Source organism: Phaseolus vulgaris, chromosome 2, assembly GCF_051622355.1.
Source record: "Phaseolus vulgaris cultivar YP4 chromosome 2, ASM5162235v1, whole genome shotgun sequence".
Classification (NCBI taxonomy): domain Eukaryota; kingdom Viridiplantae; phylum Streptophyta; class Magnoliopsida; order Fabales; family Fabaceae; genus Phaseolus; species Phaseolus vulgaris.
The window spans coordinates 34022011-34039637 of record NC_143499.1 but is presented as its reverse complement, the minus strand read 5'-3'; the positions used below and the strand labels follow the sequence as shown (position 1 = coordinate 34039637).

Below are 17627 nucleotides of genomic sequence, written 5' to 3'. Positions count from 1 at the left end.
CCCAACTCGTCAACCAGTTCTATGACGGCACGGATTACTACTTTTCAGTGATAGAAAATTTATTTCTTCTATCCTAATTTCTGGAAGTTAAGTTAGCCTACATATTGATCTTTTGACATTCATGTAGACCTCTTGATTCATTAATTAATTTATCTATATTTGATAATTGTGAGGGTGTGAGAGAGAGAGTAATGTGTTTTCAACATCAATCTACATTGAATATAAAACATTTTGGCGGGGTAGAAGAATTAGATTTTGCTTTTCGAAACCCATAAATATTTTCCATGATGATGGTGATAAGGGAAAGCAAAATCTTTGAAAATAGTACTATGTGTGCCAAGTCCTCTTTTTATATAATTTCTGCATTTGTCATTTTGTGTTTCCTTCATTTAAGACGACAATGCCAACTACGGCTGCTACAAATCTACTGGGCCAACACCACTTCTCCCCCAACAACCAATAACTACAGGATTAGGGTCGCATCCTGTTCTTATTTCATATTCCAAATGCATGTGCCTCACCTTTTCCTATTTCATTCTATTCTTTTTATTTTAAATATCATTATCTAATTAATTACGTTCATAGCAATTTCCTTACATCACATTCAAAAATAAAAATACTGAAAACATAATTTTGAAACCAAACACAATTTGTGTGTGTGTGAGAGAGAGAGTGTGAATAAATAAGAGTTTCTTGGTAAAAAGATAAATTGATTAAGTATGATTGGGCTAAGGATGGCGCCATGATGAGTGCATTTAGGAAATGAAAGATTTTGATGTGATTGGTGAAGTGAGATGGTTGAATCGAGAAATAATCACGTGTTAGCATGGTAGCGATGGAATGTGGTGTGGTTGGTCCCAGTGGGGTGTGCACACAGCAACCCTCCGTAACTGTGGTGGCTGACACACATCAACGTCCACCCAACACATGCTCCCTCACTTCCAAGATAACCACACTGCCAAATCATCACACCTTCAAATCATGGATAAACATCTACCCACTTCTCCTTTTCCTCTTTTTCTTTTTTTTTTTCTTTTCTTTTATTAAAGTACTTTGTTTTTAATAAACTACTTTACTTCTTAAGTAATGTAACATTTTTTGAAGTGAGAGAATTTTTTCTATGTCAACTAAACTAAATTATTCTTAATTTAATAATTTTACTAAAACTTTAAATATATATATAACCTTAGATTTATTTATTTTTCCTTTTTTTATTGCCCTGTCCCCATTAACGGATAAGATACTTCAGCAAATCCCACTTTTTTTTTCATCCGTAAAATTCTTTCTCCTTTCTCTCCTTTTAAGCCTAACACTACAAAAAGAAGGCAAATGAATAACACACATAAAAGGATGTGGGTGCCTTTTTGGAAAGAGGAGACTTATGGGTTGGTGGCAATGCCTTGCTATTTTTGTAATCAGTGATGATATTTATGAGCTGGAATAGTGTGGTTGAGGATAAATGATAAAAACAATATCAGTATATATATATACATACATATTATAATACATGTTAATGCCACCTTGTGTAATCAAGAGATTAATTATCTGAACTCATTTGTGATTTCACTATTTTTATCCACTTTTTGATAGTTTTGTTCGTCATAATATATATATTACAATTATTATTTTAGTACTGGAAACACTGCACATGCCTCACATGTGGCATGCCATGTGAAGCAATACGAATTGACTTGGATTTGTTTAGCATTAATGCAAGTGCAGCAAACACATAATGTTTCCAAAAGAACAAAAGAGCTTTTTGATACATAATTAACGACTATTGTAATAGGATAGGTTAGTCTCAGTGTTGTAATTACGGTTGAAGATCACATTTCTAACCAAAAAAATAAAAATATTTTATAATATATAAATAAGTATAAACCTCACATCTTGAGTTGGTTTTATAAAATTGAGTTAAGTTTAAAATTCACTTCTTAAAATGATATTAGAGATATTTAGAATCTATTATAACAAAAGTTTGTCGGACTTAAAACCGTCCATAAATATAGAGTTTTACGCACGAGTTGAAAGGTTTTGAGAGTGAAGGAATGTACTGAAAAATTACTTATTAGATCACTTGTTATCAAACTATCTATAAATATAGAGTTTCACACACGAGTTGAAAGGTTTTGATGTGAAAAAATATGTTGAAGATCTCACCTCAATTAGAGATAAGGATTCGTTACCGAATCATCTATATAAATATATAGTTTCATATTCAGAATGTGTTGGAAATTCTATCTTAATTAAATATAAAAATATTTTATTGAGTGTAAATCTCACCTTATAAATCATAATTTTATAAGATTAAATTAAATTTAAAATTTATTGGATATTTAGGCTATGAAATTGAAGTAACTAAACCTACCAACGTCCATTTTTACATGAATTTATAATCATGAAATATGAATGTTACTGTTGGAGATCCCACATCGACTAGAGATTAGAGCCTTTCATTGTATATAAGTGGGTGCAAACCTCACCTTATTGAGTCGATTTTATGGGGTTGAGTTAGGCTTAAAGTCCACTTTCTTAATATGGTATCAGAGCCATTTTCGAGCCTATCCTAGCGAGTATTTGTTGGGCTTATCAGACCACCCGCTATCGGGCCGCTATCGGACTACCCAAAATATATAGTCCCACGTCCACGCACGAGCTTCTATCTATCACTCTCGACATGAGGGGGGTGTGTTGGAGATAAGAACATATGAGCCGATTTTATGGGGTTGAGTTAGGCTTAAATTTCACTTCGTAATAGTTATATAAACATTCTTCAAACATGTGTTTAATAAACTCTTCCTTAAGTAAAAATTAAGATAAAGTGATGGGACCTGAAGGCATGGACTCATAACAAACCATGTGACAAAGTGTGATCAGTGAAATAAATTATTGCATGAAGAAACCTTGTCTTTTTCTTCATGTTCTTAAAACTTTTTGTTTCTCAACTATTCCCTAATATATAATAATCATACTTATACATGACCATACAAAAATGATGCTTTATATAATAAGATTCTCTGAATAGATTGCAAGCTTCGGTCCAAAACACTGACAAAATAACAGGCTATGACACGTATTAGTACTACAACGAATTTTTCAGTTTTTTTATTAACGTTGTATTTATAGAAATAAATTGTAAGATAAAAATATTTTTTAAAATATTTTGTACATCTACTTTGCTAATATTTAAATAACTAATTTTCCAAACATATAAAATGTTTTTCATGTTGGAAAAATTGAGGGAAAAAAACTAAAAGTTCGAAAAAGTTATTTTTAAAATATGCACTCAGATAAGGCCAAAGTCAGCAATATAATAATAACCTATCAAAATAAAAGTCACTGATTAGAAAATTATAAATAAGCGCTTTCGCCGGTGAACAAATGGAGGGCGTGTTTGATGTACGCCTTCTTTAATAATTAGATTATTTCAATAATAGTAGTAAAAATTATATTATTTTAAGGTTAATTATATGTAATAGATTTTTATTTTGGACTTCATCAGATTTATAATTAACTTTGTTGGTAGCATTTTTGTAGAATATCATTTTTAAATTCATTAATTTTATTTTAATATAATAAAAACAAGTTTTTGTATATAGTGAAGATTTAAATAAGTTGATTCGTTCGTATATTGAGTTTTTATTATTATTTGAGAATCTGGCAAAAAAGTTTTAGATATTAAGCACTTAAAATAATTTTGGTTGTCGATGTGGATATTGTTATATCCTATTGTCAAAATATTGATCTGACCATTATATAAATATTTTAACAGTTTACTTTTGGCTTTGGCTATTTTTTATTAGGATTTTTCATTTTAAATAAAAAATTATTTAATCATGTTTTTGTGGTTGTTCTTCTTCATTTTAAATAGTATTTTCTTATTTAGTGTTTTTTGTTAAGAAAACTTTAAATTAAATTTTAATAAGACATTGCATTAACATATTTGATACTCGTGTTTTGATCATATTAAATAAAATAATTTAGTTCCTTGAATGTTACTTATCTAATGTGAAAAATATACCTAATTTGTTGAATAAATAAATCCAACGTTTTTATATATGTCTATATTTTCTTTAAAAAAATCATTATAGACTCGTGATTGACTGTTCTATCTTTATAATGAATTTTCAAATAAAGAACAATAATTTTTCTTTTGCGTTTTTAATTTTCCCACAACCTTGGAAAGAAGGAGGAAATTCACCCATGGAAAATAAAATTGAGGTGGAGGCAACTTTGTTTAGTGTCCCTGTTTCCTTTCTCACTTTCCCTTCACCCACAATAACCCATTTTCTTATCACTTTCCTATTCTTATTCCTCTTTGCTAACTTTTTAAGAAAAAAAAAATCAATTTTAATATAATATTATTTCAAACTCAAGTATACATAGTATTCTTAGAACAATTATCATATTTTAAAGTGTTTTTTTTATAATTTTGTTCTTAAAAAATATTGGAGAGGTTATTTTGATTCTTAAAGTAATATGAGAGTATTCGAGAAACCAAAACAAATCTTTTTAATTAAAGGTAAAGAAATAAAAGTTTCTCACATTTTTATTATTATGAAAAAATAATTATATATCTTTGAAACTTCTCTTTTATGTTCGTACATGACATTAACATTTCTTCAATAACAAAATCGTCATAAAAATTTAAAATACAAAACGAACAATAATTCAAATGTTATAACTGATATAACTATTGTTTTAATAAACTTTATGCCAAAATAAATATAAATTATTTTTTAATATAACACTAAATGTGAATTTAACCGTTTCAAATGCTATCTTACTATTATTTTAATTCTTCAAACTGAGAAAAACTTAAATAAATGCCTAATTTTCCAATCACAACGAACCGAAATATAAAAAATAAACCTTTAATTTTATAGAATCAAATGAACTCTACAAGTTTAGCATATTTTTCGAGTTTTCTTCTAAAGATTCATATGACTATAAATTGCAATTTTAAGGTGTGTTTGGATTAGGGAGGAGATTTGAGGGAGTGGATTTGAAGTGATTTGAGAGGAAAGTGAAGTTGTTTGGATTGGGGTATATTATAATAGATTTGTGAGGAAAGTTTATTGAATTTTGTGAATGATATGATAGTTGTATGAAATTTTTTAATTTTTTTAAAATATGTAAAATACACCCTTACTTTTAAAAATATATGAATAATAAAAAATAATTAATTAATTTATATATTATATAGTTATTTTTATAATTAATAATAATAATAATATTATTATTATATAAACAAATAAATTTTATTATTATTATTTATTTTTATTAATAATATTATTAAATATTTGATACAAATAAATTAAGCATAATTTTGACATTTTAATAATATTATGTAAATTTTTAATAATTATAAAATATATTATAAATTAATTTAGTTGTACTGTTTTTTTTTTGTTTTTTTTATCATTATTAATTATTATTATTATTATTATTTACATTATTTTATCATATTCTTCGTAAATCATCGCAAATCTTCGCAAATTTTCGAAGAAAGAATAGTGCAACGCTTTTGCTTCGAAATTTGTGTTTTATTAATATTTTATTTTTTGATTTTTGAACTTTACCTCCCTTTCTTCGCTTCTCAGAATCCGTCGTTGGATACAAACACAACATTAAAGATTAAATTGGTCCTTTACTTAAAATATAATTACAAAACAACACCAAATTAAATTCATATAAAATTTAAAAAATATGTTAAGTCCACTTTGCAATAACTTACCATCAATTCTAATAGTTTTAACTATATTTTTTTAATTCCTCTTTAATTTCTATAATTACGAATTTTTAAAATAAAAAATTAAAACCACAGAAAATTAAAAAATATTACATAAAAATTATTTTCCGAATCCTTCAGTTTGTACAAAAGGGAAAAGCAAAAAATATTGCAACAAATGAAGTTTTGTTTATTGAAATTAAATTAAAATAATTTAAATCTTTCTTGTAATTAAAAATATGTTTATATGATTTCAGTCATAAATTTCACATTGAAATATCGTGAAAACAGGATAAATTAATTTTAAAAGCTTGTGGACACGAAATCTTCTTTAACAACAACAGATATCACATCCAGCAGCTTTCAATAAGAAGAAGATGCAAAAAAACAAATAGAAGTGGAAGAAAAAAAAGGAAATAAAGTGATGTAAATAATAATAATACGATGGAAAATAAAATAAAAAATAGATAGAAAAATTGAAAAAGAAAAAGAAACATGTTTTATAAGAACGCTATGATTAGTAATTACCTAAACTAAACTAATTAAACTATTTTAAATTTGGTTTCTATGAATAGAAAAAAAGGTGTTATTGGTTAAAAATGTGAAACAAAGACTACCTTGAAGAGCATGAAGCAATTAAAATATATTAAAATCCTAACAACTAAGAAGATCTTGTCCCTGCACCTTCTACGACTCTGTCATGTCTTCATACAGAAAGAAACTAGTTATTCATACTTTGTAACAAAATACATTTTCATACCTTTTAAACAGATTTTCAGAAGTTGTAAATTGGGCCAAAACTTGTGGAATTTTCTTCTTGGGGACAATGCTTAAAAATGAAATCAAAAGAAATGCATTTCGTTAATTCATTCTTACAAAGGTAATAAATGGTGTTGGCGTTACTAAAGATGTACACATGATAATTTGGTAAGTTATAAACACTTATCAATGGATGTTATTCTTTGGGTAGTTAAATGCACATATATTCTTAAGATAAATTATGAATTTTTTAAGTTTGATGATTTATTTTTTATAATTTTTTTTTATGTTTTTAGTTTTTTTTTTCTTTAGTTGATCATGACTTTCCTTTTTAATGTTGATTGGAAAAACATTGAATTATTATTTTTTACCTATATTAGTACAGACAATTTAATTAACATTGATTAAAAAATAATCAAAGATTTTTAACAAATAATTTTAATTGATGTTGTTAATAATTGTGGTTAACGTTTTGAATGTCTAAAAAATTGTTTATTTTTAACGAGAAACCTCACCACTTTCAAAAGTAGATCTTAAATATGCACAACATATACCATTTGAAAATGTATGTTTAATTTAGTTTGATCATTTTGGACAATATAATTACTCAAATACATGTGTTATTTTTAGAAACAATCGTCATGATAATAGAAGTTCACAATGCACATGAAAGAATTGATAACTACCAAGCTGCTTAACATCATACACATATTCCTTCATTGTTTCAAAATTTATGAGTACTCTGATAAATTGTCTTTAAACAACTTTAAAAGTATAGTTCTTGTAAATTCTTTGTACAAGTGTTTGTATATAATATCCACTCAATTGACTCTAAACTTTGTAAACATAGTAAAGTCTTAAAAAAAAACTTGTATACTTAAAAAGATTTTGTGTACTCATACTTAAATTTAGGACGATTTTAACTCTTACAATGAAAATACTTATAATAATTATTTATTTCATAAAATTGTTTGCTTTTAATATGGTATATCTAGTAATATTGAAATTAAGAATAAATTTTGGGTGATTTTAACTGAAAATGCTTGTAATAATTATTTGTTTCATAAAATTATTTGCTTTTAATATAGTATATCCAGTAATACTAAAATTAGGGATAAATTTTGGGTGATTTTAATTTTTGTAAAAATACTTGTAATAATTATTTGTTTTATAAAATTAATTACTTTTATTATCGTATATCTAGTAATACTGAAATTAGGGATAAATCAAGATAAAATCAAATTGTTTATTTTTATTTTCCATTCTATATATGTTGTCCTTAATCAATTAGAGAGTTTTATGAACTTTTAATAAAATAATTAGAAAATCCGTTATAACTATGTGCGGAAAAATTTATAATACGGTTTAGAACTTTATTCAAATTTCTCTTTTTATGCTTAACTTTTCTTTTTCATCTATGTGATTTTTTTAATTACTAAATATTATTCAATATTAAAAGTTGTATTTTGTATTTAGCAATAAATAAGAAAGATTATTTAAATAAAAAAAATTAAAATCTAGTAAATTTGATTTACTTTAAAAAAAAACAGATATTTATTTATTTATTATTAAACAGTAAAAGAATCATCAATATAATAAACTTCCATTATTATAATAAATGAATACCATATTATTCTATACAATAATAATATTTTCAATATTATACATATATTATTTATATTATTAGTTGACCTATTAGCCCCAGCTACATGCGTAATACATCCATACGTAGGTACACAAAAATCTTTCATCAAGGTTGGTCGTCAAAGATTCCCGTGACTGAGACAGTAGCTAGGGCTATCTGCAAAAAACATAGTTTTTATTTTATTTTTTATAAATCAAACCCTTTTAGTTTGTAAAACAATCTGTGACCATATTTATGTGTAAAAGGACAAAATTAGTAATGCGAATCCACCTAACCCAATCAATGTTGAAAAGAAGAGAAAAAGTAATAATATAATGTGATAAATGGAATAGATTTGATAAAATTGTTTTGAATTAAATAATAAAATAATTAGTTAATAATAGTAATAGTTAAGATTTAATTTTGAATAAAAAAGAAATAGTGCGAGGGTATTGGTAGATGATGGCCATGTGTCTGGTGTGTTCCATATATACTCGATCGTCTAGTTTATCATCATCCTCATCATCATCCTATCTGTCTGTCAGTATCCACTGCCTACTACCGACTACACTACCGTCAATCATCGCCAACACACACACACTTGTAAATTCTCCTTTCGCTTCCTTCTTATTTCCACACCTTGAAAATTCAACCATTATGCTTTTTCTTTTCTTTTTCTGTTTTCCTTTTCTCTTTCCATTCGGGTAAATGAATCAAATAACGCATTCTCTGTATTCTACAGATTCTGCCTTTCTTCTTCAACACCTTCACTCCAACGTACCACCAACAAAACAACCATGCTCGTGTTCGATGCTGTGTTGGGAACGCTCAATGTGGCATTCCTTTATGCCATTTTGATATGGGTTTTGGTCGATAGCTTGAGACAAAGCAAGCGTGGCCGTGTTCCAGATGGGTATTACAAACGAGGACCAATGCTTTTGCCTCTGTTCACTGTTCTATCCTCTGCTCTTATTTCTGTTATCAACATGGCTCTTGCTTTTCGCCAATACAGCTCCACCAGAGCCGTAGGATTTAACTCTGTTTCATTGCCACTCACTTGGGTTTTGGCTACCGTGGTTTCGTTTTATTCAGTGAGGACCAGAGTGAGGGAGGATAAGAGGTTCCCTCTTGTGCTCCTACTGTGGTGGGTTTTTTCTTCTCTTGTGGATGCGCTCTCTCTGTCTGTAAGGCTGGTGAAAGATTTCGAAGCATTCGACTTGTGGTTTTTCTTGTCAGAGGATAACTTAGTTGCTTCATTTTCTTTGCCTTTTTTGGTGCTTCTTTGTTTCAATGTGTGTAGAGGGGAGCACAGTGATATGGAAGAGGGGTTGCTTCAGATGGAGGGGGAGGGTTCCGTGGAGGAACACGATGAAGAGGACTTCACTAATGCAAGTGTGTGGAACAAGCTTATATTCCGTTGGTTGAACCCCGTTTTCAGAACGGGTCGGGTTAAAAAGCTCGAACTTTCTCATATTCCTCCCCTTCCTTGTTCCGAATCGGCGGAAAATGCTTCTTCCATGTTGGAAGGGTCACTTCGGAAACAGAAACTCGGAGAGGGCTCCTTGGCAAAAGCTTTAGCCGATTCTATATGGAAGTCTTTGGCCTTAAATGCAGTTTTAGCTGGTATATTTTATATTTTATTCAGTATCACTACTTTGGTTTTTGTGCACTTTTAATCATCTTTAGTCCTTCATGTACTGGTTATGCTAATTTTTTATGTTTTGTTTACTTTTACTGTAGGTGTTAACACAGGTGCCTCATATATAGGTCCCTTGTTGATCACAAATTTTGTGAATTTTTTATTGGGGAATAATGGTGATTCAAGCGTCCAATATGGATTGGTTCTTGCATTTGTTTTCTTCCTCGCCAAGACCGTGGAGTCACTAAGTCAAAGACAATGGTACTTCGGGGCTCAAAGAATTGGAATCCAGGTGCGTGCAGCTCTTATGTCTCTAATTTATAGCAACTCCCTAATGATGAAGTGTGCTGGACCAACACAAGGTAAAATCGTCAATCTGATTAATGTTGATGTTGAAAGAATTGGGGACTTCTGCTGGTACATTCATGGACTTTGGTTGCTTCCAGTTCAGGTCATTTTGGCCTTGATCATCTTATACATAAATCTGGGTTATACCCCTTCTTTTGCTGCATTTGGTGTCACCATTTTGGTCATGGTGTGTAACACACCTTTGGCCAATATGCAAGAAAGTTTGAACTCCAAGATCATGGAAGCTAAGGATTCAAGAATCAAAATGACATCAGAGACCATGAAGAACATAAGAATTTTAAAATTGCATTCATGGGAGACCTCATTCTTGCAGAAACTCCTCCAACTTAGGGAAACTGAGAGGGGGTGGCTGCAGAAATACCTCTATACATGCTCAGCAGTAGCAACACTATTCTGGACATCACCAACTTTAGTTTCTGTTGTCACCTTTGGTGCTTGCATACTGGTGAAAACAGAACTAACAGCAGCTACAGTACTCTCAGCTTTAGCAACTTTTCGTATTTTGCAAGAACCAATCTATAACTTACCTGAGCTTATCTCCATGATCATTCAAACAAAAATCTCCATCGATCGAATCCAGGAGTTCATTAAGGAAGAGGATCAAAACCAATTCATAAATAGGCACACTTCAAAAAATTCATCTGCTACTATTGAAATTAACCCAGGGGAATATGCATGGGAAACACACGATCAAACCCACAAGAAACCAACAATTCAAATTACAAGAAAGTTAGTGATACAGAAAGGTCAGAAGGTAGCAGTTTGTGGGCCAGTGGGGTCTGGCAAATCAAGCTTGCTGTGCTGCATGCTTGGGGAGATTTCATTAGTATCTGGGACAGTAACCAAAGTTTATGGGACTAGAAGTTATGTACCCCAAAGTCCCTGGATTCAGTCTGGAACCGTAAGAGAGAATATATTGTTTGGCAAGCAAATGAACAAGGAGTTTTATGAAGATGTTGTGGATGGCTGTGCTTTGCAGCAGGACATCAACATGTGGGGTGATGGAGATTTGAACCTGGTGGAGGAGAGGGGCATAAACTTGAGTGGTGGGCAGAAACAGCGGGTTCAATTGGCAAGGGCTGTTTATAATGATTCAGATATTTATTTCCTTGATGATCCTTTTAGTGCTGTTGATGCTCATACTGGAACTCATTTGTTTAAGGTAATTAGTGCTAATGATTAATATATATACGTTTTTCACTGATGCTATTTCTGATGCAACGATTATTTTTGTCTTAAATGAACATCACTGTTAATTCGAAATTGTGTGCAGAAATGTCTCATGAAACTTTTATATGATAAAACGGTTGTTTATGCTACCCATCAACTGGAATTCTTGGAATCTGCAGACCTCATTTTGGTAAGCTATTGAACACTCCTCTTTAGATGAGGATTTCTTTGCAAGTTTTTGATCCTTCACTGTTAATAATTTTGGCAGGTGATGAAAGATGGAAAAATAGTGGAGTCAGGAAGGTATAAAGATCTTATAGCATGTCCCAACTCTGAACTTGTTCAACAAATGGCTGCTCACCAAGAAACAGTACACCAAATAAACTCAAGCCAAGAAGATGATTTTGCTAGCTACAGACCCTGCCCAAAAAATCAAATTGAAGATACTCCAGAAAATATTCAAGAGATCATGGATAATTATAAGAGAAACAAAGAAGAGGAAAGAGAGACGGGTCGAGTGAAATGGAGTGTTTACTCAACTTTTGTCACATCTGCTTATAAAGGAGCACTCGTTCCGATTATTCTTCTCTGCCATACCCTCTTTCAAGTAATGCAAATTGGAAGCAATTATTGGATGTCATGGGCTACAGAGCAGAGGGGGAGGGTCAACAACACGGAGCTAATGAAAACATTTGTTCTTCTATCTTCTGGGGGCACCATCTTCATACTGGGAAGGACTGTTTTAATGGCAGCTGTTGCTGTGGAAACTGCTCAACGCCTTTTTCAGGGAATGATCACATCAGTTTTCCGGGCACCTGTTTCATTTTTTGACACCACACCTTCAAGCCGAATTCTGAGTAGGGTAAGTTTCACAATTATTTCTCTTTTTTATTGATTTTTGCTATCTTATGATTAATATAAGTTTCAATCATATTCCAACCATTCTATTTGTGATTATTACAGTCATCAACAGATCAAAGTACAGTAGACACAGATATACCATACAGATTAGCTGGACTAGTATTTGCGCTGATACAGTTATTGAGTATAATTGTGCTAATGTCCCAAGTTGCCTGGCAAGTCATTCTCCTCTTTTTTGTGGTTTTTGCTATTTCCATCTGGTATCAGGTAAGAACTGTATCTATCTTTGACGTACACAAATTAAATCATATAATTTTCTTATCAAAATTTTATCCGCTTGAGCTAAAATAGATTTTGTTGTGATCTCTTGTTACGATGAAGCCTCATCTTGTCAAATCTTTTCATGTGCCAACTAAAATAGTTATTTACTTTTGCAGTCTTATTACATCACAACAGCCAGGGAACTAGCCCGGATGGTTGGGATTCGAAAGGCTCCAATCTTGCATCACTTCTCAGAATCAATTGCTGGGGCTGCCACAATCCGCTGTTTCAATCAAGAGCAACTATTCTTGACCAAGGTTAACGTTCTAATAGACGACTATTCTCGGGTAGCCTTTTACAATTTCGGCACCATGGAATGGTTGTCTGTACGAATCAATTTCCTCTTCAATTTGGTCTTTTATTTTGTTCTCGTCATCTTGGTTACTCTTCCAAGGTCTACCATTGATCCAAGTAAGCCCTCTCTTCTTCTATTCATCTTATAAGCAGTTATGTCAGTTATTTGCATGCATGTGAGAACCAGTTTTCTACTACGCTAGTTAAGAAGCTCTAAACAGGAAAATTTACATGTTATTTATTAACCTGGGGGTTACAACTTTACAACAAAACAGAAAACTAATTTTGCAGAAAATTAGCTTATTTGTATTGGATCCTTTTGGGTGCACTGTGATGCGGTTTTATTCACGTACCAGAGGTTCTTTATGATTGATCTATGTGGAAGTACTCGATTACTGACATATATTTCTCTCATCTCTCATCAATCTCTATACCTCCTACTCGGATATTGTTAAAAAATAAATGAAATAATTAAGATTAGATCCACTGGCAATTATATAGAAATGCTAAGTCTCTTCTTCTGATTTCAGGCTTGGCGGGTCTGGTAGCTACTTATGGTTTGAACTTGAATGTCCTCCAGGCTTGGGTGATATGGAATCTTTGCAATGTTGAGAACAAAATGATTTCAGTTGAGAGAATATTGCAGTTCTCTAACATACCAAGTGAAGCACCCTTAATTATTAAAGATTGCAGGCCTGAACAAGATTGGCCAAAGGAAGGAAATGTTGAACTACATAACCTCCATATACGGTATGATCCTGCTGCTCCTACGGTACTCAAAGGCGTCACTTGTGTCTTCCCGGGACAAAAGAAAATTGGTATAGTAGGCAGGACAGGGAGTGGAAAATCTACTCTTTTGCAAGCCCTCTTTCGAGTGGTGGAGCCTTTGGAAGGAAGTATACTTATTGATGGAGTAGATATTTCCAAGATTGGTCTGCAAGATTTAAGATCTAAGCTTGGTATAATTCCTCAGGATCCAACCTTGTTTCTAGGTACTGTAAGGACTAACTTGGATCCTCTAGAACAACACGCGGATCAAGAACTTTGGGAGGTTAGCATTAGCAGTTAAAACACTTTCTTGAAAATGCCAATGTTCATATTACTGAAAAAACTACTCTTTTCAGGTTCTCAGTAAGTGCCATCTTGCTGAAATAGTAAGGCGGGATCCAAGACTTCTTGATGCACCAGGTATAGATATTTCTGCTTAAAAAAATTGCACCATTCAGCAGTGTAACTTCAATAACTACTTTGCAGTTTGGTACTTTTTATTTCCCCTACTACCATTGATATGAAATGTCCTCTCACTGATGTAGTGGCCGAGAATGGAGAAAATTGGAGTGTTGGACAAAGGCAGCTTGTTTGCCTTGCTAGGCTACTACTGAAGAAAAGAAAAATTTTGGTCCTAGATGAAGCCACGGCATCCATTGACACTGCAACTGACAATTTAATTCAGAAGACAATTAGGGAAGAAACAAGTGGATGTACAGTCATTACAGTAGCACATAGAATTCCGACAGTTATTGATAATGATTTAGTTTTGGTCCTTGATGAAGGTACTACTTTCACCTCCAGACTAAGCATGTACTTGATATATGTCATCATACCAAAAGGATTGAAAACCTTTTCCCATTACAAAGTTTATGGTACCATATATTGTTTCACCCTTTTGAGTTGCTGACAAGCACTACCATTTTGATGTGTACAGGGACAATTGCAGAGTATGATGACCCTGCTAAATTGCTGCAGAACAGTTCTTCTTCGTTCTCAAAGTTGGTTTCAGAATTTTTGCGGAGATCATCTCAAAAGTAACTTCCAAAAAAGATAAAGAATGAGGACACAGTATTTTCAGGATGATAGTATAGCAGTAACAGACCACAATACTGTACATAGAGAAAAGTTGGGCACCGTGTTGAGCAGAATTAGTTCTTCCGTTGGACGACAGCTAAAGAAACAATGACCGATTACAATAGCAACATAGGGATTAAGTTGACAAAGATTTGAGGCTCCTGATCGTAGTATATTCTTAGTTGCTGTTCTCATGTCACGAACTTGTTGATTTTCTAACCAAATTTTCCTTTTCTATTATATATACGTTTTTCAATTGAAGATTGTTCCATAGCTTCGGTAATGATTTCGTGCAAGCTCTAAAATTCGAGGAGACACAACAGATATTTTCTTGTTCTATATTTATCTATTTTAAGATATCAATAAGCTAATACCATTATCGTCAAAATATTGTAACTTAGTATTTAAAGACAAGTTTTCTACACGCACAACCAAAAGAAAGGGCACCTAATGTACCCATGTATATAATGAAAACAGACCAAATTGGAAAAAAAAAACTCTTTACTAAACTTAGAGTTGAATCTTAAAGTTAAATGTTGTGCAACTATTATTTGTACCTGTAGGTGTTAACACAAATTTTGTGATTTTTATTATTGGGGAACTGGAAATTCTAGCAGCCTCCAACATGTACTGTTGCTTGTTCAAACGGGGTGTAGTTAATGAGTAAAAGACAATGGTACAGTACTCTGCTCACCTAATTGGAGTTGTAGGAAAGTTAGTGATAAAGAAAGGTCATAAAGTAGCAGTTTTGGGTCAGTGGAGTCTCACAAATCAAGATTGCTCTGTTCTATGCTTTGGTGGGATTTCATTATCATGCAAATTATCAAAAGTTGCACAACCTGAAGCTTTTGGAGTTTTGGCAAGAATCTGGATTCCCATTATTACAATTTTAAATTTTTTATGTTCTTTATGGTCTCAGAAATCCCTTTGTTCTTCAATTCTTTGCTTCAATGGTGATGGTGGGCAATTTTTCATATTCGTCAAAGGTGTGTTACACACCATGGCCAAAATGGTGACACCAAAGTTGTTTCATGTCATTTTTCTCTCATACTAATAAATCAATCAAATAATTTAACAAACAATAATTCAAACTTCCTTAATCATATAATAATAACAATGTCGAAAAGTTAAAATGATAAACGTTAATGTCTCAGAAAACAACACATTTGATAATCATAGAGCAGAACAATGAAAAATGAGCATTTGTCAGATGACACAGGACAGACTCTGGTTTCTGACACATAATTTTGGAGCTCAAAAAACACTTTCCCTGCATGGTTGGTAAATTTGTTTATGATAACCATTTAAAAGTTAATTTTTGTCCTTTTAATTATGAAACTTTTTTGTTAAATAAATGTTAAGATTTTAATCACCAAATATTTATTAAACACCGTCTATATTTTATTCATAGAAATAATCTACACGTATTTCAAGATTTTATTTCATACTAATCTGGTTTAGTAAAAAGATAAATCAAATCTAATTAAAATTGTTTACATCAAGAATTAAAGTAAAAAAACATGGTGTTAAACGATATGATATTCTGTAACACCTTTTTTAATTACCACACGCCAATATTTTACTATTAGAAACTAATATTTTAGAATTTTAATTAAGTTTTAAATTTTTTATAAATTTGGATATTTTTAATTAAATTTTTACTGAAATTTTTATTTTATTAAGTTGTTAAAATGTTTTTTATTTTTAATATTTTAATTATATTTTTACTCATTTTTTTTCTTTATTAAGTTAAAATTATTTTATACAAATAGGTGTTATTATATAACATCTTTATATTTTTTTTTCACATCTAATATTATAATATATGTGAATTTTCAACATAAATTTAAAATACATATTTTTTCATAAGGAAAATAATATTTACAAATATCAATAAAATAATATATATATAAAAACTTATGTCAGATTTCTACTTACCAACATATTCAGATACTTGACTCTATTTTCGTAGTGTATTGACTTAGACTCAGAGATTTGCACCTGCCATACCATCTCACTACGAAATTCACACAGTTATGCGCATAAATAATCTCAATATCATCTCTCCTGCTATGACCGGGTTAACTCATAACAGATCAACTTAGGTATCTTTCAAACAACTTACCCATTCACATTAACCTCTTTCGAATAACTTCATATATATTATTTCATTATGTCTGGAGAGTCAGAATATCTTCTCCTAAAAGAATCCTTAGTCAATGCACATCATAAACAATCTTAACACAATATTTTCTTTTCTGAAAATACCATGTCTTGATTAAAATGCATATTCTATATCTCACAATATCCAAAATCACACAATCAAATCATTCCAAAGCTTGGAATTTCAAAACACACAAAAATTCATCAAAGAATCACATAAATATCTAATTAAAGTTTTTTTCAATTAAATATGTATAATAAAATGAAACATGAATTACTGAATTTTCTATTTATATATTTTTTTTACTTTAATAATAAAATATTCATGTGTTATTTAAAATATACCACTTCTAATCTAAGGTTATTTTCTAAATCCTTACATTCTCGATGATGTGTAGACATTTATTTTATAATAATAAAAACAAGTAATATAATTAATTTTTTTTATTATAATTATTACTGTAATGAAAAATAATCATCAAAACATAAAGAATAAGATTATAATAAAATATATAAAAAAAATAATTGCAAAGGTAATATACTTTTATCTATAGAATACAAAGTGGACTTTAAGCCTAACTCAACCTCATAAAATCGACTCAATGAGGTGAGGTTTGCACCCACTTATATATTATGAAAGACTCTAATCTCTAGTCGATGTGGGATTTCCAACACCCCTCCCCCCCCACGCCGAGACTGCCAACTCGTGTGTGAGACTATATATTATGGGTGGTCCGATAGCGGGGGTGGTCCGATAGCGGCCCGATAACAAGTGGCACGATAGGCCCAACACAAACATTCACTAGGATAGGCTCGAAATGGCTCTGATACCATATTACGAAGTGAACTTT

The 17627-nt window shown here is 30.9% G+C and overlaps 1 protein-coding gene across 1 annotated transcript; it reads left to right on the top strand.

The window, feature by feature from the left end:
* The first annotated feature begins 8614 nt into the window (after nucleotides 1–8614).
* Nucleotides 8615–14874, top strand: LOC137811578 (putative ABC transporter C family member 15). Its single transcript, XM_068613368.2, has 11 exons — nucleotides 8615–8717; nucleotides 8857–9737; nucleotides 9855–11284; nucleotides 11396–11482; nucleotides 11561–12154; nucleotides 12256–12420; nucleotides 12591–12885; nucleotides 13299–13819; nucleotides 13893–13956; nucleotides 14082–14321; nucleotides 14474–14874. The coding sequence occupies exons 2-11, from the start codon at nucleotides 8912–8914 to the stop codon at nucleotides 14575–14577; spliced, it is 4326 nt and encodes a 1441-aa protein (XP_068469469.1). The 5' UTR covers nucleotides 8615–8717; nucleotides 8857–8911; the 3' UTR covers nucleotides 14578–14874.
* The last annotated feature ends 2753 nt before the right edge of the window (nucleotides 14875–17627 follow it).

Bases quoted from the DNA above. Each gene is read 5' to 3' on its own strand.
- LOC137811578 (XM_068613368.2), top strand. From the start codon at position 8,912: ATGCTCGTGTTCGATGCTGTGTTGGGAACGCTCAATGTGGCATTCCTT. The intron at 12,886-13,298 runs GTAAGCCCTCTC...TTCTGATTTCAG, and splicing joins AAGGTCTACCATTGATCCAA to GCTTGGCGGGTCTGGTAGCT. The intron at 13,820-13,892 runs GTTAGCATTAGC...TACTCTTTTCAG, and splicing joins CGGATCAAGAACTTTGGGAG to GTTCTCAGTAAGTGCCATCT.